This window comes from Nothobranchius furzeri, chromosome 2 (assembly GCF_043380555.1).
Source record: "Nothobranchius furzeri strain GRZ-AD chromosome 2, NfurGRZ-RIMD1, whole genome shotgun sequence".
Classification (NCBI taxonomy): Eukaryota; Metazoa; Chordata; class Actinopteri; order Cyprinodontiformes; family Nothobranchiidae; genus Nothobranchius; species Nothobranchius furzeri.
Window position 1 is genome coordinate 69850316 of NC_091742.1, and position 14474 is coordinate 69864789.

A 14474-nucleotide genomic window follows, 5' to 3' on the forward strand; every position below is an offset into this window, starting at 1 on the left:
TCAAATGGTGTTTTTCTTTTTGGTACTCTGGTAGTGTGTCCTAAAGTTGAAGTGGTAGCAGCCAGCTGTTTCTATTTTCTCTGATCTAATTGCCAGGATAACCAGTGGTGCTCTGTTGATAAATACGCAAATGTGTAATAAATGGAGGAACTAGGGAAGTGCGGAGGTTCGGCGAGATTGACAATCGGATGGTCCAACAGTTACTTTCAGTCCGAAACGTGTTATTGGTTGAGGTTTTTTGACAATTTTTTTTAATCTCCACAATATATTAAAATCTGTACTATGTTGGAATGTTGTTAAGAGGTATAAAAAATTTAAGCTGACTTGTTTTGCAAATTTGCCATTACAGATTTAACAACAAATAAATAAGTACTAAAGGGTACTTATTTTAGTCCATTTTTTTAAAATTAGAAGACAGCTATTATACATCGTATAGAATTTCTAGACTTTCAATTCAAGTTTATTTATATAGCGCCAAATCACGACAATAGTCGTCTCAAGGCACTTCACACAGTAAACATTCCAATACAGGTCAGTTCATTAAGCCAATCAGAAAAAAGTTTCCTATATAAGGAACCCAGCAAATTGTATCAAGTCACTGACTAGTGTCAGTGACTTTACAGCAATCCTCATACTAAGCAGGCATTTAGTGACAGTGGAGAGGAAAACTCCTTTTTAACAGGAAGATATCTCTAGAAGATCCTGGCTCAGTATAAGCAGCCATCCACCACGACTCACTGGGGATCGAGAAGACAGAGCAGACACACACATACACCAACACCACCCCACCCTACCCACACACACACACACACACACACCATATATACCAAGTAATGTTTCTATGGTTACATTGTGATTTCTTAGTAAATACTCCATTTGGTGAGAGATAAACTTTATTGTATTTATCCTAGTGAATCTATAATTAAACGGGTAAACTAGTAGTAGCACATTCAATGTCAAAGAAAGTAAAATGTTATTATCAGGAGAGGTAGAATGTTTAAGTGGTTAGCAGCAGTGTTCAAGCCGATGGCCCCCTCCATGAGGCCACCACAGCTCAGCAGAACACCACTGTAGCTTCTTCTGGGGAGAAAAACACTTAGAGAAAAAATAAAGGTAACCACTGAAATAGCAGGAAATAAGGCAGTTAAAAAGCAGATTGTAGAAGAAAGTAGTCGAGTGTGGAAAGTGGTCAGTGTGTCCTTCAGCAGTCTAAGCCTATAGCAGCATAACTACAGAGATAACTCTGGATAACCTAGCCTTTTAGATGGAGGCATGTTGGAGCTAGGGCAAGGGAGAGCCGTCTTTACCAACTGTACACTCCACCTCCCTCTACTCCCCCACTTGTCCAGATCTGGGCTAACATCAGATTTTACCCTTAGGCCCTATCAATGCCCAATTTGCAATTTCCACTTTTGGCAGGCTATTCTACCCCAAAAATACAGCAATGTTAAACATAACACCTTAACAAAAACAGGTACCGTGGATAGGCTTCTAAAAGATAATAAATAACACCACATGAAAATTACAATCAAAATAGGTTTTAATATCTAAATATCTTTACTTTTTTAAGTTTCCACATCAATAGGCTGTTTATAAAAACGTTGAAAGTTATGTATTTATCTAATTGCTTGTCTACGTCAGTAATCACAAGTGACGTCTTTATTTCAGCCAGTTTCTTACCTGATTTGACCCTCACATACCTGTGGTGTCTTTCTGTATGGTTCTAATTCCAAACTTTGATGCTTCTAAAATAAATGATTTTATTGAGCATCCGTTCCCTGCTTGCAGATCCACAGCTCTTCTCTGTTTTTATAGCAGTGTGTCTGCTCCAATTTCAGTCATGTTATTATTGTTATTTTATAGTTTATATTAATGCTAGTATTATACGAACTTTGGTTTAATATTGTTTAGAGATGTACATATTTAGTTTTGCCTGGTTAACTTCTTCAAGTCCATTTGCTGCTGTACTTTGTGCCACTAGAGGGCGCAATGAGCTCATCACATGACCAAAACAAATGCGCTCAAACATGAAGCGGTTAGCAAAGAGCACAGTGTGGGAGCAGTTTATTCTGAGTTATTTCACCCTTGGAACACAATAATCCTCACATCAAAGCCGAGCCTGGCAGAACATGGCGCAGCAAACTGAACCGAGGCCAGCAACAGGTCAGTCGGCCGTGACGCTCCTGCTAGCGCCTGACTCCTAATTTGTCTAGTAAAATAAAGAAATGTCAGTGTAATTATTTAGTTCAATGTAAGGAAAGTAAAGTGTTTTTTTTTTATTCGTGTCATCCAGAATGTGTTTTTGAACACGAAGTCGCAAGCGGCGCCGTGTATTTGACGTCAGACGATCCACTGCGCAACAACTTCCGAGTCTGGCAGATCCCTGCCATCCCACTCTCTCTTTACTTCTTGTTCATAAATGTAACAAGTGTGGGACTTAAGTTGTGCGTCGGAATTATATATATAAAAAAAAAGAATAGACGAAAAATGCGTTATTATTTGTAGAGAGGCGCAAATGTTTGCGTGTGTCCAATAACTGATTAAAGAAATTTTGTAAGACGTGCATCCATAATATTTTTTATCACCAGTAAACAACAAAACTTCCATAACCTTTATAAGTAAATTGGATTTTGGCATTGTCTTTAAAATGTCAACTCTGAGTACCGTTTCCTAATTTAGTAATGGCGTTTATTTGAGATGTAGATATTCTTGGAATTATTGCTGATCATAATTTATTTCCCATAATTCATGCCCAGGTTGTTTTGGAGATTCTCAGCAATGTGAGAGAGCGTAGAAACACAGCAGATTTGTTTCAGTGTTTTAAGCTCCAGGGACTGATTTCATACATCTACTCTACTCTCCATTAATAAGTCCATTGAAGTGTGGCTGGAATGTGTGAAAAAATGAGTACATTATTCTGTTAACTTTTTTTTATCCATAATAATGTCTAAGAAAAAAAATAACAGTATACAAAACCATCCTTCATGCAGAATATAAACATCCCACCCTCATTCTTTTTATTCCCCGATAAGGATCATGGGGAAGGAGAGACAGTTCAGCAGCCCCCTGCATTCTTTTTCTTTCACCTTCCCCTCCTTTTCTAATTAACATGGCGCATGTTGTCGGGCTTTTGTTTAATAATGCATGATTGCTATCAGCAGCAAAACCCTTTGAATGAAGCGCCACAGAATGGGAACACAACAATATCACCAGGGGCTCAGGAAGAAAGACGAGGTTGTTTTTTGTTTATTTTTCTCTAATGTAATAAATGCTCAACGAAAAGCATCAGTGCAGTTGAACATATGCGTGTAAATGTTTTGAAGGCAACACTAAATGTCCTCACTGAGGATGAAGCGACCATTGTGGGACTATTTGAAAATACTTGCAGTATTTAAGTTGTGTTTTAAAGGTGTGTACCATTGGAAAAACGTTTTTTAAAATATTATTTCTAATGATAATTGATCGTTCTTGGGTTTTTTATGTAGTTTGAACATGACAATGGTCTCCTACACCTATCTCCTGCATTAAATTCTGATAGAAAATAGATGGTGAAACTCTAGGATTGGAAAATCCTGACAGATCCACGTCACACTGTCACAACATTCATGGACTCACCCATCTTGACTCGTGGCGGGGAAGGCTGTTGTTGGTTTATTGTCCAGGAAACAGCAGAGGATGTCTTGGTTGGCAGAAGCTAACTGTTAGCATTAGCAACTCCACCACACAGCATAACTCCTCCAGGCTTTTGTTATTTGTGAAGATAAAACATTAAAGTTGCAAAGTTGTGTTACTGTAAGTCACTCAGAGACTAGATGTCCAAATATCAGGACATATGACCCCAAATCCTGCCGACTGAAGTTACCTTCTCCTCCAGCTGACTTTTACTTCCTGAAACAGGAGCATCTGAGCTTTTTCCCCAGAGACTGACCCACAATACACTCATTTATACTCGAGACCACTGCAAGAGTATTGATTGAATGAGTGTTCCACACCTTTAAAATAAAGGTACAATTGCTACAAACATTAGCTTGTTACACATTTTAAAATATTTGAGTGGATTAGGGTTTGCTGGTGAAGGTTCGGATGTCCAGGAAACGTCCTGAAGGCGTTTCGCTTCTCATCTGGTGGAGTTTCTCAATTAAAAAGTGAAAAGTACCCAGCTTTTAAAGTTTAATGATGGCTAAAGGTGATCATTTTGGTGGTAATATTTGATCAGAGCCGTGTCCAGGGAGTGGCCTGGGGTACTCTTAGAATCTGATTGGCCACCCTTGTTGCCAACCCGCTAAGTTTCCAATAAATCGATTTGACATTGTCCATAAAGACATGGGGTCATAAAACCCCAAACCAGCAGGTGGCAGCACACACTTTAAACATTGGTTTCTAGCTTCAGGCCTACAGAACATTGCTGGATTATTATTATTATTTATTAGTTTTCATGTTAGCATAAATAGTATTTAGAGTCCTGCTACACACAGAAGACAACTAAGATAATGAAGATAAAGGAGAATGGACATGGCACAAACTGGAGCACAGAAATGCACCAGAATACTTAAATAAATAATTAAATAAATAAATGGGCACATCCAAAGACACCACCCATGCATATAAAAGTGCCCCACCCCATTTTGAAAGGCCTGGCCACACCATTGCATTTGATCAAGAAGTAATCTAAACACCTGATGATTAAATCAAGACCTTTTGACAACTCCCAACAAATATTGGGTAGTAATTTGAGAAATCAGCTTGTATTGACAACGACATGTTTGACTTGTTCAGTCCAAATGAGTGTCTCTTTCAAGGATATGCAAATGCAAGACCTCCAGTAACAAGCTATAAAACAGATAAAAACATTTAATTAAAAAACTGGGCTGAAATGATAGTGAATTTGCATCAGTTGTACCTTTAAGACTAATGACATTCAGATTTCAATCACCCAACAGATATGTCCTCTCTGGAGGCTTTATTGTCTGTAATTTTGCATTTTCTTTATATTTAACACAAAATAATAATCAAAAAGCAAAATTTTAAAACCAACCATAGATAATATTACCACAGTTACATAAAACCATAAAACATTTGCCATAGTCAGGTGTGTGTTTTTAGATTCAATGTTGTTTGTATTTACTCGCCTGGCACAGCCTTCTAGCTGTCTCGCTGGTTGTTACACAGATGGTTTTGTTTGCCTCCATCAGTGCATGGATATGTGTGTGTGTGTGTGTGTGTGTGTGTGTGTGTGTGTGTGTGTGTGTGTGTGTGTGTGTGTGTGTGTGTGTGTGTGTGTGTGTGTGTGTGTGTGTCCACACGCAGGGTTGGTATTAGGAAGGGGAGGGCTGCTGAGCTGTGCAACTTCGCCCCAACCCAGTGTCGTGTCACTTTGTAAATTCACACTTCATCAATTAACTCCAAGGCAATCACTTAGACTTGGAGACGTGTAAAACAATAACCTGGGGAGACGGACGGCAGCACCGTACACAGGAGCTCCGTCCCCTCCTTCCCTGCTCAGGTTTTTTTTTCTTTATATTTTTTTCAGTCCAGTTGGTTTTAATCAAACTCACTGTCACTGCAAAGGCTCAGCTCATGTGAGAATTCATCCCGGTGTTCTCCGAGGTATGCATATGCTTCTGCATTTGTGTGTGCTTATGTGGCAAGAGCGAGCTGGGGATAAGATTGTCTCAAATTGATTCCCTTCGCCACACATTCCCCTGCTCCCACGCTTGCTACCAGCCTTGCAGTGTTAGGAGACAGGTAGCTGTGTCTATCTGACCCCCCCACCACCCGCAACACAAATCGAGTGTGACAGGTGCACTATCTCCCTGTCTTTTCTGCCATTTACAGCCCACAGAAATGAAAGAGGGAGAGCTTGGAGCGGGAAAGAGGATGATTGGTAACAGGGAAATGAGGTACTTTGTCATCACCGGGCCTTGTTATTGGGCCTGGGTGGGGGGTGTTTTCTGTTATTAGGTGGCAGTCAAATCTGCAGATAAACAATCCAAAATAAAAGCATCCCCGCTGAACACAAAAATCCCCCAGGCTTGTAAGAAATCCCACACCTCGAACTCCAACTGCCAGCATGGCCGAAAACACAGTTTTTCATCGAGCAACGCAGGCAGACCGGACATTTACTAACCCTAAGTACAGTATGACAGTCAGATTAGCTGGGAGATGTGCTATGAGTCGAAATCTACCGCAGAGCATCCATCACTAAGGATCAAGCTCAGGCTTAAGCAAATGGATGACAAGGGATAGAGGGAGTCGGCAGCTAATACCAGTTCACTGTATCACATCGATTTTTCACAGCCGTGTACTCTCCTCTGATAAAAGGCTGGAACATGAATGGAAAGGGTCGGCTGCTCTGTCTTAAAGATTTTATTTGGTGTTTGTGTTGCGCTGGATAAAAGAGAAAATCTTGTGGTCTGTGTGTGTGTGTGCACTGAAGTTAAGACGTAACCATCACTGTTCACATTGTGAATCATACACTAATACAATGCATTATGGCTGAGCTTAATATTATACCATACTACAGGATGAAATATATATCACATGACATAATGTAAAATAATACAAGATCTGAAAGAAATCATTTATGCAAAACAACAATACAAGAATTGCTATCATAGAATATTACATATGATAATAATGACAGTATAAAATGATAATTGTATGTATGTATGTGTGTGTATATATATATATATATATATATATATATATATATAGTATATCATGATCATAATTATGTAATATGAAAGAAAGAAATAAACATTACAAGACATTTAATTGGCTCAGATCACAGCGTAAGCAGTGATGGTTGACATGTATGATGTCACCACAGAATCTCACTTACTTACCTCATGGTCATTTTCTTTGCTTTGGTTTTCTCCATGTTTACTGCTCGATGACGTCATTTTGGTGAAACACATTTGTAGTCTTAGACGTCTTTTGACACAAAACCTAAAATGACTTTTGCAGCATGTCAAAATCAAGCACTTTCTTGGCATGAAAATGTGTCTTTAAAATTCACGGACATCACATGTGAAATGCATGGCACGTAACAAACGGCATTAGAAAATAGCCTTTCTAGCCTCATTGACTTGCATTCATTTTTTCTTATTTCTGCGGACTTGTGGTTCGGAAGTGGATGAGCGTGACTTGATCTCCGTGTTGTATCATACCATTTTCCAGTATGGAGTTTCACATGGCATTGTGTCGTTTGATGTAACATCCTGTTTGATGCAAATACAAGTGAAGTTCTGACAGTTAAACTGAATATTTAAATGAAAGAACGTTTTTGTATGGCTTCTTAATTAAAACGGTGTGTTAAGTGAAACAGACAGGGAGGCTGATCTGAGAGAGAGTTAAAACACTCTTTAATTATGCAGCATATTTGACTGGTGCGATCGACCTAAGCTGCGAAGACAAAATCATGTTAACTCGCCCTTTTATCTGTGTGATTCTTTCTCTCTTGCGTTCAGTTCGTCTGCCTCTCATGCACACACGCACACGCATCGTGTGAAGTGACTATTCCATTTAGGGAACTGTCAGAATATACCCCGTGAGCACATCAGGCTGTTCCTATCCTCTGTCAGCTCCAGCCGAGGCTGTGTGGGGGTATGTCAGAAATGTGCGGGGATAGATAAAACCCATGGAGCCAAACAGCTTTGTTTCATTCATTCCCTCTCTCTTTTTTCCCCCTGCTCCCCCCCTCCTTCCTTCTCCATCTTCCCATCCCTCCTTCCCTTGTACAGGCTGTGAAAACGCTGCATCTGAGAAATCAGACCAGACTGACTCACAGGGCTCTGTGAGCCAGTGCCACCGAGGCTGCCAAAGCATGCTGGTGCCAAGCTGTCCCACCATGCACAGAGCCAGACCCACGCTGCTGCTGCTGCCGCTGCTGCTCATCCAGGGTCTGCTCCTCCACCTCGCCGACGCTGACTGTAAGTTCACCGTACACTCCCATGTAGGACTTGTGGAAACTGACCTGCGGAGCTGGGGGAGATTCCCCTTTTCTTCTCTTTTAAACTGTTTTTTACGTGAATGCCAAACAACAAATGTAAAATGTACAGGGTGACAAAGTTAGCATCTCACTTTTTAGTCAGATTCTCACTGAAACGGTATGAAAACGTGGCACTGAAGAAACATTAGGGACACATGGTGTCATTGCAAACCAATTACAAATTTTGCACCAAATTGTCAATGGTTCTGCTACAAAATGGCCTAATTTCATCACACTTTACCTTTATTGTATCAACAGTTTGGTCATCAGCCCCTCCTGAAGTTGTCTCATACTTCTCAGTTTCTGACTCTCACGAGCTAAACTTTTGTTTTGATGCATACTTGCCTTGCTAAATTCTCACTACTGAACAAGCGAACCTTCGGATCACCCCTATTTGAAAGCAAAAGTGAAACTTAGGGCTGCTTCTCATCTTATCTATGTCACCTTGCGGTGGCAACATGGAAATATCGAAGGAATTAAGAGGTTGGGGGGCCACAATATGATGCTTGCAGACCTCAAAGATGTGGTTCACAGTCCAGGCTGCATGTTCAGTAACCCTGGCCTAGGGGGTAATAATGGAGAAACTATGTGACTATGATTGGTGTAAACCTTTTCTCACCTTTGTTCTTTTAGTAATTTTGTCAGTTGCTGTTGTTTTTTAAGTGCTACGTAAATAAAGTTAGCGCAGCCATGTGAGGAAAGCCCTATGGGTGTTTCAGGTCTTAAAATGAGAAATTAGGTCTTAGAATTTAGGAAACTCCAAAAAAGCTTTTTTAATTAAGACATCCACAACTTTTGGCCCCTCCAAGCCCTTTATTTAGTAAATCAGTCACAGACTAACTGAACTTAAAAGATTGGATGCAGATGGTATATGTATGTGTTACAGCCCCTGCCAATGGGAGACGCAAGGCGTCCATTCTGTGGGCAAACAAATGTTGCTGTGCCAGTGCAACCAGCTGATTGGCTGCTTCTTTGATGATTCATCAGGTTGTGTGCAGTCTGCAATTGCACTGACTGCACCTGTAGGTGCAGCATAAAAGGCTGCTTGGTGCAACTCAGAGGTCAAACTGTGCTTTGGGAGCTGCTGCCTTTACGGCATTTGGCGAGGCCTTTTGGAGGCCAAATTTAATAAATATACTCTTTAAATCACACCATGTGTCCAGGCCATCTTATGTTGCGGTCCCACAAGCTGGGCTGTTTTGTATGGGGGCTCGTCCAGGATTTGAACACGGATCTCTTTCCTTTATGCATGTTTTTGTCCTGTATTATTTATGTCGAATGCTGATTTTTAGAAATTGGATACCTTTATAACTGATTATTTCAAAAATTCTCCTTCTTTAGAATCAGAAAAGTGTGCACAATCATGACCAATTAACAGATTCTACAATAAGTCAGCTCCCAGATAATGGGGTAGGAATCCAACTGCATCTGCATGTAAAGTTAAGTTAAAGTCCCATTAGTTGTCACACACACTGATGTGTGTGCGAAATTTGTTCTCCGCATTTGACCCATCCCCTGGGGGAATGGTGAGCTGCAGACACAGCCGCGCTCGGGAACCATTTGGTGGTTTAATCCCCTAATCCAACCCCTTAAAGCTGAGTGTCAAGCAGGGAGGCATTGGGTCCCATTTTTTCAAAGTCTTTGGTATGACCCGACCAGGAATCGAACCCTGATCTCCCAGTCTCAGGGCGGACACTCTACCACTTGGCCACTGAGCTGGTCACTAGGCCACTGAGCTTGTAAACGGCTCAGTTGAGCTGATACCCGTTACTTCATGAAGTGACGAGATTGCAAAAGTGGTCCTCTGATAGCATTGCCACATATAACACATGTGACACCATCAAACAGTACGTACCAAATAAGCTGTGCTGCAGTGTTGTTGTTGTCCATTCCTTTTGCCATTGTACATATCTGTTTACTATTTGTGTTGATGTAAGCTAACTGGAAGAATGCCAACACGAAAGGGTACATGTCATCACCTACCCCAGTGAAGTTGAACAAACTTCACTTGAGAGTTTGGTTTTCTAAGACGCTAGCATACATAAGCGTAAACTAGGATAAAGGCTCCCATTTTATTGCCGACCTATATCGACTTAGATGCCCATGTGAAGCACTGACTGATTATTTCCAAAATGGCTATTTATCGGGTAGGCTGTTTATCTTAAATTGCAAAACCTTCATGTGGTTTGGTTTTCTTCACTATTAGGAAAAAGAATTGCCACCCAAAAAAGTTTTAAGCTGTGAAAGAGATAAATGGAAATAAATGGTGAAATAAGTCATGTATCTTAAAGGTGTTTACAATACCCAAACAGTTTGTTTCTCACTAAATCTCAAAATCCTCTAGTCCCTATTTTCTAACTTTTTTCTACTCTAAATCCCATAAAGGCCTCAGCCAAGAGTATCACAATGAGAAATCTGTGGAATTGAGTTACTTGACATGAGACACCTGCTCATTGATGTGTGACAACAGTTTTCAAACCTCATTGAGCTTTGGTCCTACACCAAAGATTCTCCCCCTTTCTTCCACCTCTGTCCCTCTCTTTTTTTAAACACTAAGATCCATGAATCATTAGCTTCTGGAGTCACAGTGTGATGAATAAAAATTTTATTGCTCCCTTTGGAGCAACTGAAATCCTCTCGGTTCAGCCGAATATCTCCGACTGAAGGGATCATTCACCCAAGGTCGTATACAACGGAGCCATGCAAAGTGAAATTGATGGGCGAGATTTTCAACTTTGTGCTTGAGAAATGTTCCCTGCAATCTCCTCAAATGTGTTTTATTTTTCTTCCCTTTCTCTCGCCACATATGTCTCTCAGCAGGGGGTGGGAAAAAGAGGCAAACAGAGAAAAGTATCCTCATTTGTCCCTCGTTTTATGTGCCGCTACGGGATTTATTGACACAATTTAATATAAGAGGCCTTCCAAACAAAGCATTAATAGTCATTACAGAGGGAGTGCTGGGAAGTTCAGATGTTCTGTGGACTAGTTGGAATGAACTTAACATACTATGGGGGAAAAACATTCAGCTGTCGTGGTGAAAGGTTCACTGTAACTTGGTCCTGCACAACTGTACCTAACAGCCCTTGGAACCGTGACGCCTCACCATTACCATTGACCCTCACTGGTCATTTCCTTCCTGTAGCTGTGGGCTGTGAGCAGCTGCCTTTACCCCGGCCCTCTCCTTAAACAGCTGTGCTGGGTCATCATTTCCAAGCCAAAACAAACTTAGCATGAGGGAGCCACAGTGGCTGTCTGTTAACGACTGAGAGGGGGAGTCTGGGAGTTGGGGGAGGTCATCGGCGTGTCTCGGAGTGAGGTGTGAGAGAAATTGCCTGTTCCTACTTCAGGCAGTACATTACAGCTCAGGGATTTATATTTAGTCTCTGTTCCTGCGCTGTCTCATCTCCCTCTTGCATGTGTTCGGCCATCGCTTTCCCAGCTTCCCTCCATTGTTTTTCTTCCTAATCACCCTCTTGCCAATTTTTTCCATTTCTTCTTTGGGCTTTTTCTGTCTCTACTGCTTTTTTTGTTTCTGCCTGCCTCTTTTGTCTTCTCTCTTTGGTATTTGGAAGCAGTGCAACAGCCCCTTCCAGCGACTCACATAAGCATTAATTTCCTCAACTATTGGGGAATTCCCAGCCAAGACCAATTCAGTCTCTCTCTACGTGTGTGGTGTGCATCAAGAACCTTAGTGTACACCTTTCTAGTCATTTATTTGTTTTACTGTTTTCTGGAAATTCAAAAGCACAGATATCCATTCTAAAGAGAAAGCTTGTCTGTGTGTTTTACTTGGGCCATTTGGGCGTGAGCTTGCCCCCGGCTGTGGACACGGTGGAAGACACAAGACACGCCAGAGCAGAAAATGGCCGAATCTGCCCGCTCAACAGATGGCATGTTCCCCAGAAATGTCTTAGCCTGCATACAGAACTCTACAGCACCTTTTAACCAACCTGTACAAAACTTTAAATACATGTCCATCTTTTTTAAGACTAAAGGCGTTTACTGGATTTGGCCAATCATCTTTTTGTTAAAGGTTTTTAAATCACAATCATTTCCGTGTGTTGCTTGTTTTTTCCCTAGGCGAGTGTCTAGTGTTTGGCCGTCGCTCTCCTGCTCTCTCATTTTTCTCCTTCACCCTGCCCCGCTTATACTCTTCAATTGCGGCTTGTTTAATTTGTGTGGCAAATTGGGCTTGGCGTCAGTGTGAAAGGGGGGCATAATTGTCCCTGGTGAGCTGGGGTGGAGTGGAGGGGAGCAGAGCACAAGAGACGCAACAAACAATTTGTGCCGTTTACTGAACAGTAATGCAAAGAGGAAGCATCTGAGATGGGAGCAGATCTGGAGGCGTAGAGAAGGGATGGAGCACACTAAAACTTTAGAATGGGAATCAGAAAAGGCCCTCAATAAACCCCTCTGGAGACTTTTAGTTCCTCCTGCTGAAAGCCTAATACAAGTGTTAATGTTTTTGCCCATTTGTCTTTTATCAATAAACCTCATGATCCACTGGATGATTTTGAAGAAAACCTCAAGAAGTCTTCATTGTAGGTACATCTAAAATCAAATAACCTTTTGGGTCACCCCCATTGGAGATAGCCACCATAGGGTAGAAAACTTCAAAAGTGACAAAATTCTGACAAATTTAATAGATTTTGAGCTAAAAATTGGTGTCTTAGTAGCTAAGAGTCATTCTCAAAGGATACTCAGTATTAACATTTTACATTAAATCTTAATCTTTAATTGTGCATTAATTATTATCTCCTTTTAGTATTTATGGTGACCATGTCATTTTAAAATAGTTTTCAGCACCTTGGGCTTCTGTCAAGTGTTAGGGTTGAGGAAGGAGCAATACAAATTTGGATGGTCGGTCGGTCGATCAATTGATTGGTGTTCAGTCTTTCTGTCCTGGCAAAAATACATTGACTATTGTTAACATGGCCACCACAGCTAATCAGCATTAGCAAACAAATAAATCACTCAAACTCAGTTTATTATCAGATACTGCGACAATTGAGTATCTTAGTGGCTAAAAGTGATTATTAATATGAAACCTAAGCAGTAAAATATTGCATGTGTCACTTTTGAATTTTGATCAAATGGCTTTAACGCAATTATCAGCATAAGATGATCGTAGTTTCAAAAATCTGTCATGAAATCTATGCGTATCTTCAAGTAATAACATAGGTTCAAACAAAAAGGCTGAAGTACTCATACCAGGGCAGTAAGTGGTGATAACGTCAACTTTACCAGGTCAAAATTCTCAATCTTAAACTCTAAAGATGGCTAGCCGTTTTCAAGAAGCATGGCAACATTCACCTTCTCTTTTAAAAATGGTTAGAATTTCTCTGATGGCACACGTTAATTCCATCAAGCTAACGTGTCAGAGTGTCTCTTTCAATGCATGTGTCTCTCTCACTGAGCTTCCCGCAGCATAAACTAGGCTTTATAGTGGAGTTTTAGTGAGGAAAAACATGCAGCCAGCCTGCCTTGGTAATGCAGGGGAAACTGTGCATTTTTTGTTATTTAATACATTTGAAAGCTGTTTCTACCTTCAGATTTCCTCCATGCATTTTTGGTAGATATAAATGTAAAAATGGGTGAAAATATTAATAGCTTTAACTATTTTTATGGTATTATTAGATAGTAAATATTAATGTGATTAATTTGATGTACTAGATTAGAATCTAGACCATATTTTCACTTAACATACAGGATAGCATGGCAGGCTAGTGTTGAACCTTATTGAAGAAAACCGTGAATTTAACTAAAATCGCAATTCAATCTTTTCCTAAAATCATTCAGCCCTAATACCCATCGTTTTATATATATATTAATTATATATATATATATATATATATATATATATATATATATATATATATATATATATATATATATATATATATACACACACACACACACAGACAGCTTTGTGGTAAGGGGCTAATGTGAGCCTCATTCTAGAGAGTAATAATTACCAATAAATTATCAGCTGTAGTTGGAACTAGAAAAATCCCTCCAGGCTTCATGTTGTTACTGAGCATCATTTTTTTAAATCAAGTCACATTGGACAGAGCTACAAATATGAAATGTGCTATTTAGTTTCTCTATTAAAATTATTCTCACTCTCCAAATAGATATCCTTATTTAAAATGTGCTGACCTGAGTAGAAAATGCTCTCAGTAGCACACTGTGACCCATTCTGTGCTGGACCATGTCAAACTAAGGGCCTAATGGTGTTTTAATTGATTTCCCACTTTGCTGGTGGATGGCATGGTGAGTTCCACCGAGCCAGCATGATTCTCTTTAACACGCTAAATGACTATTGACAGGCTCACTCCTAACATGAAGATGTTAGCGCCCAAAGCTCATCTCTTGTCACACATTCAAGCCTGTATGCAGAGGCAGCAACAATCAGACACACACAAATGTATTAGCAGCATTTTGGAGCCTGCAATCAAAGCCCCATGGGATGAAATCAAAAGAT

The 14474-nt window shown here is 40.3% G+C and overlaps 1 protein-coding gene across 39 annotated transcripts in view; it reads left to right on the forward strand.

Annotated features, from left to right (window-relative positions):
- The window catches only part of LOC107377453 (protein tyrosine phosphatase receptor type D), a 677785-nt gene that overhangs the window by 498443 nt on the left and 164868 nt on the right, over nucleotides 1-14474 (forward strand). For all 39 annotated transcript variants that reach the window (XM_070547717.1, XM_070547719.1, XM_054748836.2 and 36 more), the window contains one exon: nucleotides 7743-7931. In XM_070547717.1, the coding sequence (XP_070403818.1) occupies nucleotides 7826-7931 (106 nt within the window). In that variant the 5' untranslated portion in view covers nucleotides 7743-7825. The remainder of the gene's footprint in view (nucleotides 1-7742; nucleotides 7932-14474) is intronic.